We start from the raw sequence: 26,373 nt of genomic DNA, 5'->3' as shown, positions 1-26,373 counted from the left end.
AACTAGGCTCTTGTTCTGTATCTTGGAATCTCTTTCCCTGTGAGCCATATCCTTTTATTAAAGGGCTCACATGCATGGTAGATTTTGTACTGTGCTTGTTTATAACCAAGTCAGAGCCGAAATGTGGACAAGTCAGCTTTGCCAGCATAGTAAACTCGCAGTTTGTTTTCTTAATGAGATTATAGCTCTATATGAAACAAAGGCTATCATGCTATGCGTGATTGTTGCCGAGCTCATGTGTTGAAATAAATAATGGTCATTCTACAGCACAGGAAGGAAGGCTTGTCTGTCTTGGCAAAACTTCATTTACTGGAACTTGTAGCTACTACTTCTTCCTGCACAATGTAAAATAACACACAGAGTGGATCTCTACCAACTTAGGAGTGAAACAAAAGCCCTCTTTCCTCTGCAGTAGCCAACATGTATGACTGTGGCTGGTTCATAAAGGAAGTACCTTGTTGACACTAATTCTTGCCATGTTGCCAGTTTATGCTTGGTTTTGTATTACAGTTTTTGTTAAGGCAGGGGGAGGAGGGTTAGGAATGCTTGCATTTAGAACAGATGTGAGGCATAATACCTTCTTTCATTGAGACTGACAGCAGGTGAGCTGTACATATGTTTATGCTGTAAGGAGTTCTGTCTTGTTTGACTTATGTCATCTCATAAAAAGACAAAATTCAGTGTCTAGCACAGTTCTAGTTAAGGCATTGAATAGATCCAGAAATCAGTTCTGTGGTGCTGTCAGAGGCTGGTTGTCATCTGGCAGAACCTAACAGTGTAGGGGTAGATCTTCAAAAAGACTGTTTACATCTCAATTGTCCTCATAGGTCCACAGTAACTAAAATAAACCTTCTGAAAATTGGTGATTGTTAGGTGAAGGCAAAAACTAAGAACATTAACGTCTACCATATAGTGTGCTGATTAGGCATAGTTGTCCTTTTCAAGCTTCCATACAACCTTTAGTCAGAAGCTGAGATATCACTATTTATATTTTAATGTGGTTTTTTAGGCATTTCTTTCTAGTTTCATGAAGTGAAGTGTAGCCCATGGTTGTGAGTATCGCTGAAAAACTGACGATGTATTCCTATGTTAGTGATGGTTATTATGTTAAGGTTCCTCACATGGTTTTCCATTGTACTGTGTGGTGGCTTTTAAATTGGTGAAAGAAAAGATGCAGATGTGGTCACATCTGATGTGCTCCGTGGTGTTTTGGCATCGGGGTCTAAGGAGATTTTAGGATTGTGTACAGATTGACATGGAATGCAGCGAGGGATGTGGCATCTCATGGCAAAGGCACGAGGTGGAGGGGAAGGAGGTTGTAAGTTCTGAGCAGGCTGGAGAGAAATGCGAGTTAAGAAAGGTTGTGGTAGTGTCAGTCAGGCACTATGGGCTTGGGTAGAATAGTCTTTATAAATAAAACCCAAGCAATTTCTGTCACTTTACATTTCAGTAGCCAAAAATGCCTGTTTAAACCATTTTTCTTACAGATGATTGGTAAACAGGGACAGCAAAGAGAGCTTTGTGCACATTCTTGTTTGGTGTGTAGCCAGGGAGCGGGGAAGGAGCATGAACCAGTCCATTCAAATCAGACTTGTGACTCCTCTGTCAATCCTGGTGGTTCTCTTAGTGCTTGGCATGGGGCTTATTTGGAGTATGTAGGACTTTTTAGGGGTGTGTTGTTGTTGTGGGCGTTTTGTTTCTTTGGTTTATTTTTTTCTCTTCTTCCTGTCCCCCAGCCTCTGTATTGGTTCTTTTTCGTTTGGTGTGTTGTTTTTTTTGAGGGAAGAATATGGCTTCGTTTAGACCTGGAGAGATCTCATGTGCCAGCTAAGAGAGGTGGCAGGGCGTGAGTGCTTTGTTTCCTCCGCGGTACATCAAACTGCTGCGCTGCTGGCTCTTGCTGATGTTATTAGCTTGCAATACAGAGTTAAACAGGACTTTCTTATGGGAGCCTTCAAATAGTATGGATTTGACATCATCATACTTTGAATTAAACATCAGAGACCTAACTGTTATAAAAAGGTTTGTGAATTCATTTGGTATTTAGCCAAATGATGGACAGTCTTCAGCTGATGGACTGAACTAAATTAGAAATGGTACTAGTCTATTTGAAATCTCTTCCATTCAACATCTGTACTGTTATCTTCAACTCTTTAGGAAGCTACAGGCTCAGTCTTCTGTAACTGCTAAAACATGTCTGTTTCTATACATAAAGTGACAGCAGTTACACTTTCTGTGCCACATCCTCTAATATCTGCTTTTTTTTTTAAATTATCCTGTTATCTTTTTAGGAAAAGAACTGGGCAGGATGGGGTGATTTGGGTTTGTGCTTGTACATTGCTGAGGTACAGAATCAAAAGGCGTGTAGTTGATGTTGTATATGGGAGCAAGATGGCAACAAACCACTTATTACAACGGTGTGTGGCTGTGGCTGGCCTTGTTTTTCTGATGAGTACATCTCTACCAATAGCTCTTTTTGGATTTGTGGAATAATTCGACAGTGTACTTGATTTCCACCTTTGCATGACACGTAGGTACCCGGTCTGACAAGTTCAAACCCAATAAAAATAGTCAGGTTTTTTTTGTGGATTTCATTTGCCCTTAAGAATTACCTGTAACTAAGGAGACCAGTAGTTGTGCTTAAGGAGAATTGAGTTCTGAATTGCAGAATGAGAATTGGAAGCCAAATTGGTTTACTGGCAGAGCTGTTTAAGGGAAAAAACCTACACTTGCTCTCCCACCCATTTCAGTGATGTTGGGTCTTGCTTTTAGAAGCAATCAGATTCAATTACATGCATTCTTCAAAGGATGGAGAACCATCTGCTGAAGTATTCTGAAAAGATTAATTTATTTGTAGCTGTAGTTCTACTTGCAAATACTGTGCAAATGCATGGATTTTTTGGCAGTCAAAATACAATACAGTTTTTGATAGAGAAATTGAGTTGTCTTCATTTGAAAGTAATAATAAAATATAGATGAAGTAGGAAGCTAAAATTTTCCCAGATATATTTTTGCCCAAATTCAAAGGGTTATGTGCAATAACATAAAACTTTTAGAAACTAGAATTTTTTTATTCTGTCATACAATGCAGAATCCATGATTGTTTGAGTATGGTATGGTCGGAGGATAACTAGTTACCCAAGGTGCTACTGCCAGGTTATTAACATGGGTGCCTGTGTGCAGAAATGTGCGGGTACACTGGTGGGCAAAAAGGCGAAAAAGACAAAATAACAAAGTAACAAAAGCAGCTCTGGCTGCACACTCATAGTGAGAGGGAATAGATGGGGTTCTATGGGACCAAGCCTGCTGAATTCTCATTTGGATAATCTGCAAATGTGGTAATTCTTAATTCCTTATGGGCTTTATCCTTCACAGGGAAGATTTAAGATAGTATAGTTTACAAGGTTGTCGTGTGTGTTTGGTTTTTGGTTTTGTTTTTTTTTGGGGGGTGGGGGGCGTTTGTGTTTGTGTTGGTGGGTTTTTTTGGTGTGTTTTTGTTTTGTTTTTGCTTTTCTTTTAATGAAGCTTTTCCTTTTAAAAGGTTGTGGTACTGAGAAGACCCATCAATTCAGAGAATCTGAACTTAAAGTGTACTCGACTTATCTCTTTTTAATTACGGCTCTTAATTTTTTAGTATGGCTTGTTGAATAAACTGGGTGAGCTGTTACTACAGAAGAAATCCATGGCTCCATGTACAACGTTTGTATCAGATGAGATAGTCTCTACTGTCATTTGCTCATAGTTGGAGCTCAAGCTTAGCTTAAGATTTATTTTTTTAAAAAAGATGCAGATAGATAAGGCCAGAAGGAAGCACCAGTAATAAGAGGGAAAATTGGAAAAAGAATCCTTAAAGAGGATTCAGTTGAGTATATTCATTTGGAAAAGAAAACAGTATTGTCTAAAGCTACATAAAGCAATTCATATGTATTAAAAGAAGCAGGGGGGATGACACACAACTAATCTCATTAGTTGGTGACAGCAGAACAAGAAGGATAATACTCCTAAGCACATTAACTATTTTATAGATATATTTAAGCTACAAAAATAGCAAGAGAGAAAATGACTTCTAGGACCATATTCTGGAGTCTTGTGATATTGACAGCAGAAGATTGAGTCTGGTTTTCAAACTACCCTAAAATACCTGGGCTTCAGTGTAAGGTCCTCTAAGGATTCTTTCAGCTGTGAAGAAGTGTGGGAGGGTACAGCATGTGAAGGAGTCATTTTGAAATTCAAAGCTTCTCTGATATGATTTGAATATTTTTAAAAGCTTGTATGTAATTGCTTTACACAAACATCTAAAAGGTAATATCATGCCATTATTTGGTTATGATGAGTCTGAATCTGCTATCCTTTCACTATGGAGGAACATAAACAATTAGTAAACTGGTGAGTGTCTAAATAATTGTGAAGAGAAGCTATCATTTAAAATGTTAACTCATAGAATAATTGAAGAGGGCAAAGGAAATATCTGAAGTAGGGGAACTGTTACCTTTTTTTTATTATTTTAGAATGTATTTAAACTGTACAGAGATCCTCACTGTGCTGGAAGATGCTCTAAAACATTTTTATGGATTTTATCACTTTAAAAAACTCAAGCATTGAGACTATCAATTTTGTATTAGGTGGTTTTAAAACAATTTGATATGGAGTCTGAAACCTGAAGAGGCTGTTTGTGATAATCTTCAGCTGTGTTTAATAGTAATGCAGGGTTACAGTTTTGCTTGTGCTTAAGTGTCAATGTAAGCATATTGTATTTCCACTGATTTTTTTTTTTCTTCTCTCCCCCTACTATAGACAATAAGTTATATTCAATAGCTACGAATCAATCAAGTTGAATTTGTTTCGGATTTGATACGTCTGACCTCAGTCATTTTAATAAGGAAATAATACTGTTTACTATAGAAGTATGTATATTCAGTAAGTGAGGGATGTCTAAAAACTAGTTAACCATCTGAATTTTTAGTTGATGCCAAGCTGAGGGCGGTTGTAGATGCTTTAAATGACATGCTCAGAATTGAAAATTATCTTGATAACTTTGAGAAACAAGATGGCCAGACATACTGATTTTATCAAGTCACAAGTTACAGATGTCTGAAAAGTGGTAGCAATGTAAAAGTAGTAAACTATTTTTGAGGCTATATCAGGAGAGGCGTTTGTCTTGCTACCTGAACACTGGTGAAACCTCAGCTGGGTGTAGCGTTTTAAGAGAGATGTAAAGAAGCTGAATAGCATTGAAATGAAAGCAACAAGAATGACTTGGTCTTGAAGGCAGAAGGAAAGAAGAGAGTCGCTGGTGCCCTTAAGGCTTGTCTGCAGAAAATAGTAGATTCCTTCGCACAGGCTAAGAGTTATGAAGACTGTGCAGTCTTAGAAAAGATGAAGTGTTGGAGAAGACAACCTAGGGATGCTGAAACATTCTTGTCGAACTGACTGTTCCTGGTCTTGCCGTGGGGTGGGGGGCTGGACTGGATCTCTAGGTCCACGGGTAAGCTGGGCAGCCGCGCGTGGTCTGTGGGAAGCCTTCCTTTGTTTTCTCCGCAAGGATGGGTAGGAATTATCTGCTATTCTAGCTTGTGCGCGCTTCCCTCTCCGTCTGTGTGGGTCCTGTGGCTTAAACGTGAAGCTGCTGTTGCCGTATCTATATAAGACCACCATCGTCTCTTTCTCTTTGTGCCAGCAGTTTAGCATTTACAGTTTCCTACAAAGATGGTCTCCATGAGGATCCAACACTAGTGCTGACAAGGCCAGGCTGTCCAGGGTTAGGTGGTCTCTGAAGGTCATGCATTGACCTTGCATTGTGAAAACCCAAGCTCTGTATTTCTATGGCTCTTTGACTTAATTATGTTATGCTGTATATCTCAGTGTAAAAAAGAGCTTCAGCCCTTTGGGGGCATGTGCAAACCACTCCAAGTATCTTTTCCTGAAACTATATTGTTCAATATAGTGGTATTGCATATTCACTGATGGAACTCCAGGGGTGCTCTGGGGCATGGTCCCCACCTGAAGAGAGGCACAAAGAGAATAGAATTAATCCTATGTTTATAAATCAAACGTGGTTGGGTTTTTTTCAGGGTATTTGTAATCGATGACAATGCTGTCCGAATATTAGTAGGTTTTTCTCCTTCCTCTACCTGCATGTTGGTACTGAAAACTTTTATGTGATTCAGGAGTGTAGAGTGAGAGGATGAGCCTAAAGATAGTGGATCCAAATAATGGCTATTGGGAAGAAATGGTGGGAAATGTAAAAAACAAAACCAACCGAACAAAACCAGATACACAGAGACACAAACCACGTCCCCAAAACAAAGACTTTTGGAAACTGCTTTTGAATACCAATCACAATGAAATATTTAGTGTGAAAACTTGAAGTTTCCTTCTAGGGGTGAACCAGCTGCGAAGATTGCTGGAATAATTGTGACACAATTGATAAGAAAATAATTAAAAAATGCAATAAACAGAAATCTTTCCAGTATATTTTGACTCATGTAGTCACTGCTCTATCGCAGGTTCCAGAAAGCAGCTGAAGATTTTTCGTCTATGCACAAGGTTAAATCTGACTCTTATACTGTATTTCTTTACATTTTGATGTATTAGCATGGATATTAATAAAAACCATACATGTATAAGAGATGCATGCTCCTTATTCTGGGGGGTAAGAACTAAGCACCGCCATTGCTTTGCTGGTCCCCTCTTCTCCCAAACGTAGATCAAACGATCCTTTATTCAGCCCTACCAGCGTAAGCCACTTACAATGTTTTTTGCTGGGTGATTCCTTTCTCTTAATTCCTTCTCTATGTAGAAAATGTGCAGCTTTAGTTAGCCCAGGCAAATTAAATTGTACTCTTTATATATAAACTTTATGGTACATTTATGGTGGGGCCTGCTGCCCTGAACTTGGTTTCAACTGAGCTGCGAGGCTCATACTGACTGTGTGTTGTCTTAGTTGTGAAAAGTGCTGGGAAGATTTGAAATGCATTGTGTTGGGCAAGGGCTATTGTTATTTTTAGGCTTCTTCCAGAATCTTCCATAATCTGTCACAGGGCGAAGTATGAGATGAGGTTGTAGGGGTATGTTTCTTGCAGTTCCAAATCTTCTGTCCTTTGAATTAAAAGAAAGTTTTGTGGTGGTTTTGTTTTGGTTCGGTTTGTTTTGGGTTTTTTTTGCAATGGCTTGTGTGATGTCAGCCAGAGGATGCTAATTAACTCTAATGAATGTTTTTTTGCCAAGTCTCTGTACATCAGTTTGCAGAGATTCCTTTTAAAGTAAAGCTTAAAGCAGTTTGCCTGTAAATGCTTAGATATTCCACTGATTGTTCCAACACTTCTGTATGCCTAGATTACTTATTACTTAATTTGCACAAATGCCTGCTTTTTACACCAGCTGATAAGCTGAGTTTGCAATTATCCTGATAATGCCTAAAAGGTAATGAGGCTTGACTCAGAATGGCTGTCAATAACTAGGACAGATCCTGCACTAAATTTTGTCAGATACAGAAATACAGTTTCAAAAGGAAAATTCAAGTATGTTGTTTGAAGTCTCATCCGAAGAGTAACTCTTACAGAAATACTGGGCTTGTTCTCCACAAATATTTTTATTGTGAAATCTGTACAGATACTTCACATATCTTAATTATCAGAAAAGTACAAATGCATTTTCAGTGTGTTTGTAAAATGCCAGCGATCTATGGGAGCTCTACTGCTGGTTACTGGGTCAGGGCTACCTGGCACAGAGGTGAATGCTGTTATTGTAGTTAATCCGTGAGTTAAATCCGTATTCTTTAAGACTGTCTCAAAAGTGCTAATTTTCCTATGAGAGCCAACAGGTTGAGAGCAAGTGTGGAATCTCTCTGTTGTGGATAAAAAGTAAAGTCTTTCCTTCTGGATACTCTTACCTTAGCAAACGTGTTGTTTTACTCACCCACCACCTCTGTCAGCACATGCTCCTCATCTTTTGACTTAGCATAAGATACTGCTTTGTCTCTATAGCCTGTCTGAGGTAGTTATCCCCCCTTGCTTCTGACAGAGAATTTTTGGAAGCTGTTAATTTACAAATCTGAAGGTGAGAGCCCATGTTGTTCAGGCCAGAGTCCACAGCATTTCATATTATTACCCTTTGCACGTAGTTCATGTGACTGCCGTGTTTGTTAATTTACTGTGGGCTGGGTATGTAACCTTGCTTCATTAAACCTCTTGAAGTTGAGAGGGTGCGAACTTAAGAATGACTCCTTCTTTTCATTTCTTTTGAATTGATTTGCCAGTTCTTCCCTTCCCTTCTAGTTGCATGAGAATATGAACCTGAAATCAACTCGTACAGTAGAGGCCAAAAAAACAGATGTAGCCTAGATATTGTGGTAACTGATACTTTGTAAAGGTTAACAAAACAAAACACTCCCTGAACACAAAGAGTGGTTGTGTATGCATTCCTGCAGTAGGTAAATACAGGTAACTTTAATATTGCTTAAAATTAAAGTGGAGGGAGAGGGCCAGGAAAGAGCACGAGCGAGGCATTACTGTAAAAGAAATGAGAAAAGGGGGATGTATCTGGGGGAGGGAATCCAAGCATTTAGGTTCCATATTTTTGTAACCCTTGTCTTCTAGTTTCTTGAGTTACATTTAAAATGAGTAATTTATCTTGGCAACTCACACAATTTAATTATGCTAGTTAAAACACTTGTTTTGAAGTATTGAGATAACTCAGTTGCTTCCAGTTGTAAGGAAGAGAATGGATTTTAATTCATTGTAGATGTTGCAAGCAGCTAACTTAAGTTTATTTCACTTAAAAGTAGCTACTACTGATCCTTTGTGCAAAAGGACCTGGTTTTTGCTCATGCTTGGTCATTTATTGCTCAGTTTCCATGAATGCTGTGTAAATTAAGAAGAACTTTCTGTGTTTTGCCTTCAGTAGTTATTTCGTGGAACTAAAAGTAATAGCCGAAGAACAAGTGCTAGATATGAGATTTGCAGCCAAATGTTGTAAAATATCTAAATAACTTTCTTTCTAATGGGTTCTTATTTCCTGTAATGCTATCAAATCTTACAGGCTTCTGCTGCATTTACAACAAGAAACCAGGACAAAGTACAATGTTCTGGAGCAGTCAAAAATCATGTTTGATTTCAATAGATTGAACTCTGTGCTCACTACCTAACAAAGTTTTGAATTTAGTAGAATATTTAATGCCTAGGGAACTTTATTCATTTTGGTGTCAGAAAGATCTTACAAATATCAAATATCTTTGCAGGAACACTTAGTCAGTCTGGATGAGCCAGCCTCGGAAGCTGGACAAGAAGCTCTGCTTAGACAAGAGCAAGCAAAAATCATTCGATTTGAAAGGCAAGCGGAAGAGTTCCTCAATGCAGTCTTTTACAGAAAAGGTTGGTTTTATTGGGGGGGAAAAATGGTACATATTGCTGGTCTTTTTGAACACAATGCAGTTGTCAAAGATCTGATGTTCAAGTTGTCATTGTATGTTCAGTATTTTTCAGTTGTCTTATATATTTATCAAGTAAAAATTGACTCTCAAATAGTATAGAAATACATGAGTGTGGGCTTGGGACAGGTGAAGAGACTATAATGCATCTAGCTCTAAAACAAATCTCTCCATGAGGACACTAGTGTTTTGCACTTTTGGAGGAATGACTCAGTTCTTACCCAGCAGAGCTGCTCCCCTGAGACCAATGTTTGGGTGAGTGGACTATTTGGAAGGAGGGGCAAGTGGCAGTGTGTGTGTATATATATCTATATATATAGATAGATAGATGCATAGATAGATAGATATATCTGTATTTTAAATTTTAATTGGATCTTTACTAATGCGATTTTTCTTAAAGGTCAGCAGTATTCTCACTGTGGTCTGTAGTGATTGCCCACCCCACCCCCAGTATAAAATATTGTTGGAATAGTGCTAAGGGGGATATATGGAGAATTTGAAACATGAGCAGCAAAATAATTGGAAAAATCAGTACTGCAAAATATGCTGAGAACAATAACAGTAGCTCAATGCTGGAAAATGCTGTTAATCTCTTCTGGAGAGTTACATCAGTTAAACTGTGCTGTTAGGAAGGCACAAAACTAATTTTGCTGTTTTCTACCAATCTGAGAAACATGAATCCAGAGGTTGCTTCCAAATGCATCCTGAATGAAAGTATTTCGTACTTATCAGTCTAACCCATGTGTAAGAAAATCTGCCAAATCAGTAATTCCAACCTGTCTGCTGGGGGACAATGCAAGGCTTCAGTTTAACGAATTAGAAATTGATGTAGCCGGTCCTCAGCCCTTCCTCCCAGTGACCAAAATATTTAAAGGTGTTTTAAGTAGATAACAGTATCTTAGCCTTTCTTTCATGACTCAAATGAATAAATACAAACTATACATTATTATGTATTGCATAAAGTATAGAAGCATGTAGGATGGGAGGAAGGATAGTTATTGCATGACTACTGATAGTTCAGATAGTGCTTTTATTCCACGTCTTCCTTTTCAGTGTTTTTTGGTGTGGGTTTTTTTGTGTGGGATTTTTGGTTTTTTTTCTACTTTCTTCTTTTAAGGTTAAGGTTTCCTTTTGCTTTTAGATTTATCCCATTTCTATTTAAATCCAGATGGGATTTAAGAAAACAAAAAGCTAGAGAAAATATCCCTTTTTTTCCATATTACTTTTCTGGTGAGAGGAAAAAATGCAGCTCCTTCACTTCCAAATTGTTTATTAAAGATGTCATCCCTTTAAAATTGAGCTTAAATTTGTGCGTGTCTTATTAGAAACACATATTTCCCTAATTGTCAGAAAACTTTTGGCAGATATTGCAATGTGCTAATGAGGCGTTTAACACAGTCCATGATCAGAGACACAGAATGCAGATAACGAGGGCACTTCATGTGTTGAAGAATTGTTGAGAATATTCTTAGGATGCTCTTGCTTACCTTCCTCTGGCAGAGCTGTGCTTGGTGCAGGAGCACTAAGGGAGGGGAAGAAGCCTGGCAAAAGTCAGTTCTGAATCCTTATGCATCGTTGTGAAGCCTGGCTGTATTTAGATTGCTCGAAAGGTTATTCGAACTCATGCCACTGCCATAAGATCCGCAGGCACTGTCATACCAAAGAGGACACAAAGAACGGCAGAACTCTGACACTCCTACATTGCTCAGAGATGCTGGGCTCTCCTGGTTTCATGCCAGTGATTAGTTCTTTCTTTCCATCCTCACTGCCAGTAACATTTGAGACTGGTATTTTGTAGCCCAGGCAGATCAGAGAAAATGGAGATGTCCTGCAAACAGGTGCCTGTTGCATGGCAAGGGCAGACACTCATGGTCTTAACATATATAAGTAATTATCAGGATCAGCAAACTTTCTGAACAGGTTTACTGTCCATTAATCTTACGTATTTTCTCTGCTCTGAGCCCACGTGACTCTGACTTAATAATGTTTCGTTCAAATATTCATACTTCCCACTGAAAGCAGAGTGGTAGTACCTAGTTGTCCATTACCTTGTGGCAGGATGGTACCTTCTTTTGATAGTTTAATCAAATCATACCTTTTTTTGCTTGATACTGCCCTGCTAAGGTTTCAGTATAGATAAAATACACAAAAGCTATTAACATTTTAAAGTTCAGAGGTGCTGCTTTAGATTGCCTATAGCTGATAAATATTTGCTGTATTTTTCTTCTCTGAGAATCTCTGGTTTAGTTAATTTTAGTTTATTAAAAAAAAAAAGACATTTGGAGTCAAAATAAGCATCTGGTTGATTTCAAGCAATGCAGCAGAGGCACTAACAAATATTTTGCACTTGATTTTGAATAGTTTTAATCCTTAGCATTCAGACTTTACATTAAGCAAGAAGCCTTCAGTGTGCTAGGTAACTATCTTTCTGGTTGAAAATTGAGTTTTGTGTACTGAATTAGAGAGTTTAGCTTGAGCAGCACTAGCAAGCTCTCAGTAGTCACTCTGTGCTGATTCTTTGAAGTTGCATATTACAAAGATGCCTGGTTGTAGGCATGTATAATATTTTCTCCCTGAATTGGAAATATGTTCAGCTCTAAGCATTACTGAATTGTATCTGTGAACATGGATGCACAGGAGAGGCGTGATTCTTCTTCAGAAAATGTAGGTGCCATAGATCTCATTCCTGCTGGCCCCACTTGTGTGCACTACAAGCACATCCCAAGGAGTTGGCATCAGTGTGTCCATGGCATTGGTTTGTGTCCCAGTGGGCTTTCCCAGGGCCTTTCATGTGTCCTTCAGCAGGTTGTAGCAGAGAGCTTAGAAAATGGAAGAAATGTCACCATAGCAGAAATAGGCTCCCATGCTTCTCCAGGCCCGGGTCCTTGTGGAGCACTTGGAATGAAAGTGAGTTCTGCTCATCTCCTGGTGATTTCTTAAAACTCTAGTGTCTCAACCTTAACAACAATAAAACCACCTGTAGATTTTACAAGAAAATTATTAAGTATTTACATAAATGTCTTGGAAATGTACAGCTACTCTACCCTTATAAGAATACTTGTGTTGACTGTATAAGGTCTTACATTTAAAAGCTGTGCTTAACAGCAAGGAATTTGGGCTGGATTAAGTATTTAAAGCTCAATATGGTTTTTCATCAAGAAACACAGTAGTTGTTTATTGCTGCTCTTTAGTTTGTGGGCAACTACATGCTCAAACCTTCATGTCAGTCAGCCTTTACAGATACTCTAAAGCTGGTTTGCTGGATTGGTGTGTTTTTGTCAACAATGGGGTAAAAGGCAAATCTAAAGCTGAAATGTTCCACAAAAGATACTGCTAATGCTTCTAATAGTTCAGTCTCAATAGATTACCTTTCAACCTAGGCAATTTTTTTAAAGAGGAAGTAAACACTTTAAAAGCAGCTCTCTAAACAGAACAATAGTAAAGATTTGTTTGGCCTTGTACTGCACAATTTTCTCTGAATGTTTCTTCAGAAAGAAAAAAAGCAAACATTTTGAGCCTTTTCTGGAGTTGTTATGGGGTGCTGTGGTGTGTTGTTTTTTTTTTTAACCTGATTTGGCCAGAGAACACAAGGAGTGTTTGAGGTGAAATGGCAGGACTTAGATTCTGTGATTTAGGAGTTACAGATTTCCTTTGACATCACAAATTGCTACTGATCCAAGACTGTGATTTTTGCCAATATATTTTTGGGTTGCCCACATCTGCAAATACCTTCATATTTATGCACTATTTCATATACATAAATTGAAAGGTTTCGTTCCACATTTTTTACTAAGAGATTCAGCAGGTCTCCTAGAAATAGAATAACTTCTCATGTGACACATCTTAGGGTTTTGTATATGTGCAAGCTCTTTGGGTAGTACCTGGTGTTGAATTGATTATAATGATAGAAATGTCAAATGGAATAGATAGAATGAAATGGAAGACACTTGAACATTTGATCTCCATGTGAATTATTTTAAAGAATTAGAGCTATAGGGCTTTATTTCCTGGTAAATTTGCAGGGGACTGCTGCAACTCTGTTCTCCCTTTTCCCCTTCTGCAGCTGCAGGTAAGTTACTCAGTTCTTCCACTGAATAACCTGTTCGGTTGTTTTGGAGTGAGCTTCATTACTTGGTAGTTTTCTTCATGAGTCTCGCTCTTCTGTCTGTTTCCACACCTCTTAAAGGTCTGGTAAAATATATTTATATTTTAAACCAAAAGAGGAGATTGCATATTTTTCTTAGGAAACTGTTATTTTGGCAAGGTTATACCAGACTCAGCTATGATACATGTTCAGGTATTATAAGACTAAAGTACATTTTCTATAGAAACTATTTTATCTTTGGCTTTTTTTTTTTTCCTTAGATTTTTTGTTTTACTTAATATAAAAACAACTTAATATAAAAGCTGTTTTACTTAAAGTGGTTCCTTAAAATCTCTAATATTTACAGACAGTCCTAGGGTCTCTGACCCCAATATTCCCCTAGTGGCCCGTGAGATCATGCAGCGAATGATCCGACAGTTTGCTGCTGAATATACCTCAAAAAATACTCAGGACTCCAGCCAGCCCAATAGCACAAAGAACCAAAGCCTGCTGAAAGCATCTCTGGTCGCCTCCTCTCCCACGGCTGCAACTGCTCAGAACCCTGTGCTCAGCAAACTTCTCATGGCTGACCAAGACTCACCTCTGGACCTTACTGTCAGAAAGTCTCAGTCAGAACCTAGTGAACAAGGTAGGACTTTTACCAGTGTCTTGCATCCTACAGCAGTCCATGAATGGCATCCTTGTTGCAAAACCAGACAGTTAGAAGTTTGCACTCTTAAAATGAATGTAAAGTGGCAAGCAGTGGATATTTTTACAATAAAATAATGACTGGTTGGATGTGGCTGGGAAAGCAGGAGGGAAAGCAGTTTTTGAGAGAATGTTGGCCCGTAGACGTGAGGGATTTTTCTGAGGAAGGGTGAAGGGGATGGACATGCTCCAAACTCTGGGGACAAGTGTGCTGTTCCTGCTGGGAGCTGCACGAAACACTCTGCCAGAATAGACTGTGTGCTTGCTGATAAGACAAGTTCATGTGGCCCCAAAAACTATAATGTTGTCTCCTTTCTGAGGATCAGTACAGGGTCTGACTGAAGGACTGGTTTGTTTTCTTTCTGGTCATAGTCTGAAAACAGTATGTTTTAAAAGTCTGTGAGAAATTGCTTTGTGAAGGCTGTAAAAATGATACCCATGAACTATACAAAACTTCCAGATTTATGCATTTGGAAGAAATGTCTCTTTTCTACCTTAAAAATAGACTTGTTCTGCAGAGCACAGATTGAATAACTTGTTACAGTGTTGCAGAGCTTGTTTTAATTTGAAAACTTTGCTTTCCATGAAAAATGTTTTTTAACAAGCAAATTCTGTACTTGATTATGGTATGTGAATGCTTTTTTTCTGAAACTGTTGAATAGAGATTATAAGTGTATCCTACTGATAGGATTAAAATCAGCCCCTTTACCTTTCTTTAGGAATGCTTTAGTGTCTGAAATCATTGTATCAAATACAAAGCAGGCTGTCGATCCTCAATGTACCTTAAAAAAAAAAAAAGCCTTTTGCTAGCTAGTACAGAATTCTAGATAACTTTATTCTTTGAACTTAGGTTTATGGACACTTTTGTAAAAAGGTTAATTTTATGTGTGCAGCAATATGCAGCTTAGGCATCTGGACACTTACTGCCCTTACAGCACCTGTTGAAAGTTGTTGCTACATTTTGGATACAAACTGCAGTGAAAGGTTATATGGTGTCTGTCCTGAAGTGAGGACCTGTTCATTTAGCCTATAGGCATTTGTTTCTAGCTGATTTTATTATAAATGTATTTCACGAGTGTCTTTTGCATGTATTTTTGTGATAAACTGCTCTCATTGTGAAGCTTTTCACTGAGAGGAAGAGAATCAGTTTTGCTGCTTTGTGGTGGGTTTTTTTCTTTAATTTTTTGGTTAGAGGATTGTATTGTAAAGAAGAAAGTATGTACACGAACTGTTCTTTATCATGTGACAAAAAAGCTGTAAGATAATTTATAATGTTCATAACACTTGTTATGGAACTAGAATATGTGCATATTAACTTACACAGTAATCTGTTTGCTGATGTAATTATTTTTTTTGCAATTTACATTTCATGTAATTGGGAAGAGATTTGCCCAACTTGTTAATGAGAGATTTAAGAGGCTGTCATGAAAGACCACTAGTGGTGCTTTTTGTTATATTTCTGTTCTGGCAGGTTGAGGGGAACCCAGCTGGTTGGTAAACTTCCCTGTGGGGTATGAGGCTGGTCCTTCTTGCCCTCGGAGACTTGTAGGTTGTAATGACCCCTGTGGCGGAGCAAGCTGTGGGTGCCAGGGCCTGGGCAGCAGGCTGGGCTGCTCAGCGGAGCCCCTTGACAAGGCGGGGATGCTTGGTCCAGTCTCTGTATCTCGTGGCTGCCCAAGTGCTGTTCAAAAGAAGGATTGAATTGTCTCTTTCCTTCAGTTGGGGTTATGGTGTGTTCCTAAACGCAGTGGGTGGAACAGCTTTCCATAAGTTAATTCTAGTTCACTGTTTATCGTGTTTTTTCTCCATATGTCAAATGAAAACTTTAAGCAATCTGAAAGCCGTCTTATATTGTTCTTGTATTGAGTGGCATTTACTTGAGTAGATGGAATGAGCAAGGAGCTCTGAAATATCTCTGGCTTACCTTGCCAACGCGTTTAATTTGTCTTTGCCTCATATATTCCTTGTTTCAATGTTTCCAGGAATTTCAGATGGCTGTGCTGCTTCTATGACAATGTTGCCCTTATTAAAATGACCAGAATTTCAGGTTGTTTCATTGCAGTGGGAGCAAGGCTTTTCTAGCAAAAAGCACTCCCTTTGCTGTTGCCTAGAAATGCAGCATTTATATAAGGGCTTGCAGAGGAGCATGGGTGAGTGCGAGGAAGTGCCATTAGTGAGAATGGAAGAAACAGTCTAGCAGGAAAAGCAATTGGTATATGGAAGAAGAGAGAGAGCAAAATGCCACGATAGAGAGGGGAAAGGCAGCAGCTCTGCCAGCAGGGACCCATCGGAGACATGGGAAGAAGGATGAAGCTAGTTGCGAGGTGAGGAGGAGTCTCGCATTTATGTGTGTATTCATTTGAAAGTGAATTTCCCAATATGAAAGTCTCAATGAACTTTCCTACAGAGATTTGGATTAAAAAAAAATAAAATACTGGCCTAACCCTCCCCCCCCCAATCTCAGAAAGTTGAAGAATGTCTCATTTTAGGACTGATGAGGGTTAGTTATGTGATAGGTTGTGTTGTATCCTGGACTGTTATTTGTAGGTAAACTTATATTCTCTGGCCCCTGTAACAGATGCACTTTTAATTTTTGCCAAATTTTGTTGTGACTTCTGAGGGCTGTATTGAAGTCACTCATAAGACAAATTGCAAACAAATCCAAGTCTTAGTTTGCTTAAAAATAAAATAAAATAAAAAATGCTGTATACTAAATACGGCTTTAGCCCAAAAGCCTTGTTTTGTCAAGGGACAGCGTGGCTGATTGTGTTACTTCAAACACTGAAGTCATTTCTTTGTCTCTACAGACGGTGTGCTTGATTTATCCACTAAGAAGAGTCCTTGTGCCGGCAGCACCTCTCTGAGTCATTCTCCAGGGTGCTCCAGTACTCCGGGAAATGGGTAAGAGAAAGCAACTTACTATGACATTTTAAAACTGTTTTTTACTAAAAAATGTGTGCTTAGCTTCTGTTAATTTTAACTTACTTTTGGTGTTAACCCTTTGGAGTAATGTGTTTTTTGACTTGTACCTTTGGTAAATACCTTCATCCCACCTGCCAAATAAGAGTTGTCGCAAACTGAGGCACGTTTAGCTTTCAGTTAAGAACTCTAATAGCTGTTATTTTGGCCAATTTCGTACTTAGCCAAAGATCTTTCCATTGCCTGCTTCTTGGGTTCAGTGATCAGTGATGTCCGTGGAGATGCAAGTTCAGTTAAATGCATGAAGAATCGTAGAGGCTTTGCAGTACAATTTAGATTTCACTTCACTTAGGGGAAAGTTAGCTAACAGAAAAGTTTATTTTAGAGGTAGCAGTGATTTGGGTGATGAGTGAAGCTGCACTAGATTTAAATCACCACTGCACGTTCTTTGTTAATATTTCCTAGCATAAACCACAACTTAAAAAATGGAAAAAAAAAAAAAAAAAGGAGTGGGGGAGAGTCTGGTAGGTCAGAAAACTTTAAATACGGCCTTTTGGATTTGTGATGGTACTGTAGCACTGAACGAGTTTGGGGGTTTTTTGGTCTTTTTTTTTTTTTTAATATGTGGTCTACTAGTCTTGCCTTAATTAGTTCAAGGTGTGGAAGAATGTTATATCAACAAAATTTCTGTAAGGTTTCATATTTCTAATGGTCACCATTTGCACACATTTAGAAACCCTTTACTCTTAGCGAGGATTGAGTTAATTGTGCTGGAGAGGTTGACTGGGAGTAAGAGGGATTTTGAGTGTTGATGGGAGAATTTTTTTCTTGAAGCTACTGTGAACAATTTTTTTTGTGAAGTACAGGAACAGTATATGGTTTAAACTGCCATTTAATTGCTGCATTTAGCTTTACAATAGACTTTGAAAAACTAGAAATTTTAAACTAACAACCCAGCACCACCGTTCCCATGTACTGCTAACAATTGATTTAACTTTTGCGTTTCTCTTTGGAAAAATATTATTGTCTCGGATTTCTCCCTTCAAGATTACTTTTTCCATTTAATATTTCTATTAATAAGACACCTCAATCCTTGTTTAAAAGTTATTCTTGATACTTTTTCACAATTCTTTAGCATAAACCTTCCCCACCAGCTCTCCTCTTTCGATTCTGAACAGGTTCCTTCCAGCTTATTTCCCTCGGAAGGCACCAGAAGCCACCGAGGCTGCGTGTTGTTTGTTCCCTTGTGTATAGAGTGAGGGCCAAAGTACAACACTCGGGGGTGACAGGGTGACAGGGCCAGCGTTTGGCACTGTCCCCATCAGTTCGGTGGGTCCGGAGAGTTTGCGGCACCTGCGGTTACTTGCACAGGTGTTCAGAAGCTGAGGGGCTGCAGGCTGTTCAGCCTCGGTGACATCAGGTGCGACCTGTTAGCTCTCAGTGTGACCTCGAGTAGGTGCAGAATCCCTGCTGCGCGTTCTGATGCCAATAGATGCTGTAGGAGGGACAGAGAATGCACATTGCGTAAGAGAGTCTCTGGGATCACAAACTTCCATTCACTTGTTTGGATTTTGTTCTGAATCCTTGTTGACTCGTTACCCACTGCAACCCTGATCTGTTGCATCCTGGAGAGAAGCTGGTAGCGTATGTATTGAGCACTGGGTATGTTACATGCCAGGTCCTTTCAGTGGATGTCTTTTCTCTAAAGACTGTTTTTCTATAATCCCAATGTGATGTTAAAAAGAACAATGTAGCTTTTCAGCAGTATGTATCCTGTCCTTAGAGAACGCTGACTTAGCTAGAGGGCTTTACACCAGTGTAGTGTCCCAGACCATTACATTAGAATTGCTTATTAGTTCCCTCTTTAATCTGTATGTTGAACATGGACAAGTTTGGGGGTGGATTTTTAAACTAGTGTGACTTAGTTACTACAGGGGGTTAGGCAAGTAAAATATTAAAATATAGGTGTTTATCTGCAGTAGTAGTGCTTTGTGTCATGGAAAGAACACTGTGAAAAGGAAGATGGTAAAAATACGTACCGCTTTTTCTGCTATTAATCCTTCATCTTGATGACAGTTGGAACTTGGGTCTTTTTTTCTTTCCTGTCCTTGCTATGTATCAAATGAGGGACATGTATATATGCAATTGGTTGTTAAGAGAGCAATTTGGTAAGTTTAGTGAAATACAGTGCTTTCATATTTGGTGCTTAATGAAAGTCAAGTAAATACCTTTGAGGCCTGCTAAGTATTGCTTTTTTTTCATCCTGAGCAGCAGTTCTTCAATATGATGTAAGCGAACATCATCCAGGGTTTCCACCTATAGATACTGCAGGTGGCAGTCATATTTGCATGTTGAATATGTTGCACTTTGGCTTACTCTTTTATTACTGTACTTGTTTAGTGGTAACGTCACACCAGTAACACAGTTGTGTGTAGATCTATGGCGATTGATTACTACTTTGTAATTAAGGTGATATTTTCAGACGCTTGCGCGAAGTCTTTTCTACTCCGAGAATTTGTGAACCCAACCAGAGACCAGCCAACAGGTTTCATTTTTCTTTGCCCAAAAAGCTTCTCTTTTTTTGTGAACAAGTTTTAAAACTGACTGATGCTGAGACTTAAAAACCAAAAAAAAATTAAAATAAAAAAATAATTTAAAAAAATTTAGAGAAAAAAAATAACACAAAAAGTGATGTTACCCAAGCAAGGCCTTCTAATAAAGGAGTGGCCCCCTCACCCATCCCTCCCTACCTGTGCAAGTCCTGCTCACATCAGTTTCCTTCCATCCAATTAGGCGACCTGGGAGACCCAGCCAGCACCATCCAGAGGGACTACAGAGTGGTGATGGGGTACCTCCAAGAAGCTTGCAGGATGGAACCAGGGAAGGTTATGGCCACTCCACATCTCTTAAAGTACCGCTGGCTCGATCACTCCAGATTAGTGAAGAACTGCTGAGCAGAAACCAGTTTTCTACGACTGCCAGCCATGGGCCATCCGGACTACAGAATCACGGACAGCACTTAATATTATCCAGGGAGGCTTCTTGGGCAAAACCACACTACGAATTCAATTTCAGCCGCATGAAATTCAGGGGAAACGGTGCACTCAGCAACATCAGTGACCTTCCTTTTCTTACAGAAAACTCTGCCTTTCAAAAAATGGCACTTCAAACTAAACAGGATGGGAAAAAGGACGTGAGCCATTCGTCTCCTGTGGATTTAAAGATACCACAAGTTCGAGGCATGGACCTTTCATGGGAGTCCCGCACTGGTGACCAGTACAGCTATAGCTCTTTGGTAATGGGTTCACAAACGGAGAGCGCGCTTAGCAAAAAGTTAAGGGCTATCCTTCCAAAACAAAACAGGAGAAGTTTGCTGGATGCTGGACCAGATTCCTGGGGCTCAGATGCTGAGCAGTCTACCTCTGGACAGCCATATCCCACCTCAGATCAAGAGGGAGATCCTGGCTCCAAGCAACCTAGGAAGAAAAGAGGGAGATACAGACAGTACAACAGCGAGATACTGGAGGAAGCAATCTCTGTGGTTATGAGCGGGAAAATGAGTGTTTCCAAAGCTCAGAGTATTTATGGGATTCCCCACAGTACACTGGAGTACAAAGTTAAAGAGAGGCTGGGCACTTTGAAAAACCCTCCAAAGAAAAAAATGAAATTAATGAGGTCGGAGGGGCAGGATGTTTCAGTAAAGATTGAATTAGATCCCCAGGGAGAAGCAGCACAAAGTGCGAATGAATTGAAAGATGAGTAGGGATGTTGTAGAGTGCCAATTACTTTGCAAACTGGGTGAGCACTACTGCATAGTTTAGCCACCACTGAGCATACTTGATTCTCCTATTTGCTGCAATGCTCTTTCCTTTGCAGTTTAGCATAGACTTGTGTGGACACAAGTGAAAGGTGTGCTCTGAATGTCACATTTGTAAATTTTTCTAGCCTGGTGTGGTGCAGTTTCCCTCCTTCACCTGCCCACTAACCCTTTTTTGTTCTTTTTTTTTTTCTTTTGCCTTTTGCATGTTTCTCTGTAATAAGAGAGTTGAGTTACCTCACAAAGAATGCAGATCTGTGGAAGTGAACATCTTGCCTGTAGAGCCTGTCTGAACTTCTGGTGTTGAATTTTTCATTTCTGACTTGATAGAAATAAGTCCACTTTGTTAAACTGATGCTCTCTTAAAGCCAGGCTTTTTTGAATGAGGATCAGACTGTCATTCTTCAAAACATTTCAGAAATCTTTTTTCCCCTCCTTTTCTTTGATCCAGTTGATTGAAAGATCTAAGCTAAAGCAAGCTATCTAGGAATGGTACCTCTCTTGAACTCAGATTTTTTTATTAGATGGATAATCAATTGGGTCTGATTAGGCTCTCCACTGTTTTCTTTCTCAATTAGACATACTTACCATTCACTGTCTGCTTAGTGCTCACCCGGAGGGGAGGGGAGGGAAAACTTACATACACTACCTTCAGAATATGTCAGTTAATTATTTGTAACACTACCTTTGCTGTAATTTTGTTTGATATTTTTGAAGGGTGATATTTAGACTCACCTGCTTGAGGATGTAGCCTTATCTCACGGAAGACAAGCTTCTTGCAGTCAGGAGCAGTCAGGGTACACTAAATGATGTATTAGGGTATGCCTCATAACAGAACTAAGGTTCTTTGTGACCTTTATGCTTTTTACAGACTTGATTCTGAGTTTACTAAACTGTGTGGTTCCAACAACTAGTTTAAATGACTCTAATCTGGGGAGGGGGGGGATTTGTGTAACAAACTACTGTGATATTGCAAAAACAAACAAACGAAAAAAAGCCCGCAAGATGGTAATCTCAAACATTACAACCTCAGTAGTCTGCCCAAATATCCACATTAGTGAAGGAGCTTGTTAATGTTCAGGGAAGAAGTAAAACACTGGTAGCCTGATCTAACTCAGGCTCTGCATCATATCTGTCTGTAATACTGTCAGGGTCGAACACTCAATGAATGGGTGTTTCCTTTTTAAATATTACAGTTGCCAGTAGCAGGAATTAATCTAAGTCCTGCTTTTTTGTTGTTGTTTTTATTTAATCTATTTTGATAGTGGTTTAGCACATGCAAGAATAAGCATTTAAACACCGTAAAAGCACTCCGTAAACCACAAATCAATTTTTTTTTTGAACATGAAGATGTCATTATCATTATACGGAGATCCAGGATAAGTTTTGTACAGAACTTTTATCTTTGATACTTTCTGTGGGAGTGGTCAGTAACTAGGTGGAGCTTACTGGATTTACCACAATATGACCAAATTGGAATTGCTGGTTCTTCAGGTAGAAACAATTTGATCTTAATCTGTGCAGAAGGTAGATAGAAGTATGATTATTTTTATTTTTTTTTCCCATTTGCACAACCAAAAGGAACATTGGAGTTTTTGTGTGAGAGCATTAAGCGATGTCAGTGATTGAAAGTGGTTTCTCAAAGCTCATGGGAGGGTGGCCTAGATTAGCCCTGGGGATGCTGAATTACTCTGAAACAGCTGATCCTATTCACCTCCCCCCCTCCCCAGCAACTTCATATTTTCAAAGGTTAGGCACACCATTGCTGTCATTTTAAATATGCACTGTTCATTCTTGAAATGGACTGGGCACTTGGCCCCAGTTACGCTTTTTGTTTACTTAATAGATTTTTAGTACTCAAAATCCTGGTTCCTCGTAGCTCTCTAGTTGTCATCTTGGCATTTAAGGCAGTTTAAGCTCAGTAGCAGTATATAAACTCTGCAATACGTTCCAGTTTAGCTGGTGATTGCAATAAAGCTGCAGTTAAACGCGTGGTTTCATCTGCTGTTGGAGGTTATGGTAGAAAGTTTGCTGCAAGTTTAAAAAAAGAATAACACAGTTTTGCTGTTCAGAGAGGTTTAACCTTTTGCAGTTGTCTTTATTTAAGCAACATGAGTTGAGTTTTATAAAACTTGTCATTGTAGTGTTTGTGGAGTGCTCATTTTACTAACCTAAATATTTTGTATGTGTATGTTTAAGTGGGTGACAATCGTGCAGCAGAAGAATGGTGTGCCTACCCTTTAATGCTGCAGTTTTAAAAGAGAATTTGTCTTGTCATTTCAGGCTGTAGGCTAAGAATTGTAAATAGATAGTGAGAAGTTGAGTACTCTTTATTTGCTTTGGTTAGAAAGTGGATTTAAAAGAAAAAAAAAAAGAAAAAGAAAAAAAAAAAGAACAACAAACAACAAACCAAACGTGTAACTTTCTCAGTTTAAATGTCCTGAGACCTGAAGATTGTAATACTCACGTCTGCAAAGCTTTTAAACACAACACTTGATCTGTGATATCTTAATATTCAGGTAATCTTTCTTTTTCGAGAAGCTTTTGAACAACTGCATTTCCTCCAAAGGTCTCTGTTGAAAAAGGAAAAAAAAGAAAAAAGTGTAGATTATTTTTAAGCACTAATTGCATTACGTTGGTAATTGCAATATAAAATAGCCATTATTGTTTTGTGAAGCATGGTTGAGATTAGTTAGTTGTCCCTTTTTAAAATTTCATGAGCCTCTCAAAAAATAAAAACAAGTTTAAAAAAAAAGCTGCTGAATATTCAAAAGATATATATTTTACCTTATTGTAGGTTTTGTAAACTTAGTCTGTAATATTCAGGTGCACCTTTTAACGTTAACTTTTTGTTTCAAAGTCCCATCTAATGTATTTTCTCTGAGGTGATTCATCACGTAAGACTAGTATCACTCTGAGTGCTGCAGTGATCACTGATGTTTTGTTTCATTTTTCACTACATATTTTTTGCAGGCGCTTTCAGTGTAGCTAACTAGTAGTATTTGGGATCATTTAAAATATATTATTGGGATTAATGTTTGTCCATTAGCATGCTTAATTTCCTGCTGACCAGCAGTTTGCATGGCCAAAATCCCTGATTGACCATATTTTGGTGTGGGAAGGTGTGGTTCACTGCTGTCTGTGTAACAAAAGCCTCGTTTCTCATGTTATTTCTGATAAGTGGATGCTTATGTTACTTGGATCACTTGGACAGGAGAGAAGGTTTAAAATCTTTCTCCTGCTGCTCTTTTGAGATCACATTAACGTGTAACATAGACAAACTGCAACCCTGTAAAAATCGAGACGTCGTTAGGAGGAGGCCTTTCGGGTATTTTTCGTCACTAGTTTTCTCTTATTCCCGAGAACGTCCACCCGATGTAGTTATTGGACTTAACAGTATTGTTGTGTACTACGTTGATGTAGCTGAAAAAGCCTGACAGCAAGAAACTGTGAATAATATTTGTGGCAGTCTCTGAAAACTAGTTTTTCAGTCCAAGTATCATGAAGGAGAATCCCTCTCCCCTACCCCATCCTAGAAAAGTAATTTTATATTTTGTGTGTATAAAGTTTTAAGAATCAAGTTTCATATTGTACTGAAGTTTAGGTGTCGCTTGGTAAATCTTTGCTGCAGCATATAATTGAAGATGAGTAAGGCTTAGTGTGGTAGGGGTCCTGGTGTGGAGTTAATTATCGTACAGTTCTGGTGAGAAAGCCCAACATGTATGAAGTGTGTCCTTTTTTTTATTTGGACTTGTAAGATGTAAAAGTGCTTTTTTAGAACTCTGACCTATTACAAACTATTACCTCACTTTCAGCCAGCTGGATCCTCATTCCACAGTGTTGTAGGCATTATCGTGGCCGTAATGCTTGAGCACAGCTATAGAGTTGGACGTTTCCAGTTAGATATTGTAGGGACGCGTTTCTGGACTCGTTTTTATTTCTGTCTAAGTATATTTTATTTTCCAGTCATTCCCCCCCACCTTGTTTTTTTAAAGGCTGAAGACAGCGCTCTTTAGAATTTCTCATTTTTCCCTGTTACGCAGAAGTTGCTGCCTAAGCAATACAGGTTTGCCTTTCTTTTTGTTGCAGAACTCGTGGCTTGTTGGTTGCATTACCAACCCTATTGCTAGACCTGAAGTTGAACTCTGAATTTTCATGGCAATTGGAAAACGTTATTTTTAACAAATGCAGATGTTCAGGTAGAATAGTGCCTCTGGTAAGGGAACACATTCAGCTTCTGCCTTCTCAAGCAACTCCTATATCACCTTTTCTGTAGAGCTTTCCAGTGCTCAAGGATATTCCTAAACATGGAAGGGAGCTGCACGTGTGTTTAGCAGACAAGCCACGGTCTGTGCTTTGTCTTGTGGCAGCCCGACATTTGAGTGTAAATATTTCCTTCATGAGAACCTCAGAGTATGTTGCCTTCCCCTGGAAATTCACAGGAACTGGCAAAGTGATTCAGGGGATTCAGGGATGAGTAAGCTTTGTATAGATTGAAACAACTTTTTAGTTCTGGTTGAATTGCTTTTTATATCATCTGCAACAATTGCGGTACAGGCAAAACTGGGATTATCATGTGGGGTTTTTTCCCATTTACTTTGAAGTAATGCTCTTAGGATGTCCTTGAGTCTTAGGAGAGCAACACAATGTCCAAGGAGTGAAGGGAACATTGTGCTGTTCCCTTGTTTCTCATAAACAATGTGGCTACATCTGTAACATAAAGAGCTCTTTCTTCAGTGAAGACCAAATTTTAACTCTTCAGTGTAAGATTGCATATACTTGTTGCAGTCCAAGCTCTTACGAAGGCAAATGTATTAACCTGTACCGAAAGCTTTGTCACAATATTTGAAATATCTTAAATTCTCTGCCAGATGTTAGAGGTAGAACAGGAAGGGCTGTTTCCCTCTTTTTCATGAAGCTCAGAAACTTCTAGGTTTACCCCACAAATGTTTCAGAAACTAAATGTGATTTCAGTCTAGGTCAATGCTGCTTTTCCTTGGCACCAGTAGATAATATTGACTAAGTATGGCTTTAAAAAGCTGTACCTAAAAAAATTTTGAGACTAGTTTTGGTTTTCACTTGATCTCAAGTTACATAAAAAAACTTTGTAACGAGAACCTTCAGAAACCTCAAAATCGCACTGCTGGTTATATGCGGTTCTGTTGGATGTGGTAAATACAATAGCCGCTACAGCTAATCATTTCTAATCATCCCGTGTATAAACACGATACACTGGTGGTCACTAAGCAGAGAGATATTGTGGACTTCAAATGATCTGTAGATGCATTCTGCATATACCAGAAAAAAACCTGCAAGTAGTTAGTGTTCTGGTGTCCATCTCTCTCCCTCTCTCCTGTTCTTGCTTTGACTGTGGCCAAGTTTCTACACCAGTATTACAGCAGCAGTTTTGGACTTCGT

General features: G+C 38.9%; 1 protein-coding gene across 2 annotated transcripts in view; it reads left to right on the top strand.

Moving 5' to 3' along the window:
- Positions 1–21,385, top strand: part of LCOR (ligand dependent nuclear receptor corepressor) — a gene marked incomplete at its 5' end in the record, with an annotated part of 52,174 nt that extends 30,789 nt beyond the window's left edge. The window contains 4 exons of one of the 2 annotated variants that reach the window (XM_080347414.1): positions 9,239–9,371; positions 13,879–14,160; positions 17,027–17,120; positions 19,932–21,385. In XM_080347414.1, the coding sequence (XP_080203540.1) occupies positions 9,239–9,371; positions 13,879–14,160; positions 17,027–17,120; positions 19,932–20,901 (1,479 nt within the window). In that variant the 3' untranslated portion in view covers positions 20,902–21,385. Of the gene's footprint in view, positions 1–9,238; positions 9,376–13,849; positions 14,161–17,026; positions 17,121–19,931 lie in introns of both variants that reach the window. The other variant, XM_080347413.1, reaches the window with a different exon arrangement.
- Positions 21,386–26,373: the final 4,988 nt, after the last annotated feature.

This window comes from Nesoenas mayeri (assembly GCF_963082525.1).
Source record: "Nesoenas mayeri genome assembly, chromosome: 7".
Lineage (NCBI taxonomy): Eukaryota > Metazoa > Chordata > Aves > Columbiformes > Columbidae > Nesoenas > Nesoenas mayeri.
Note: the sequence above shows the minus strand (reverse complement) of the source record. Positions and strands in the feature narration are given on the sequence as shown.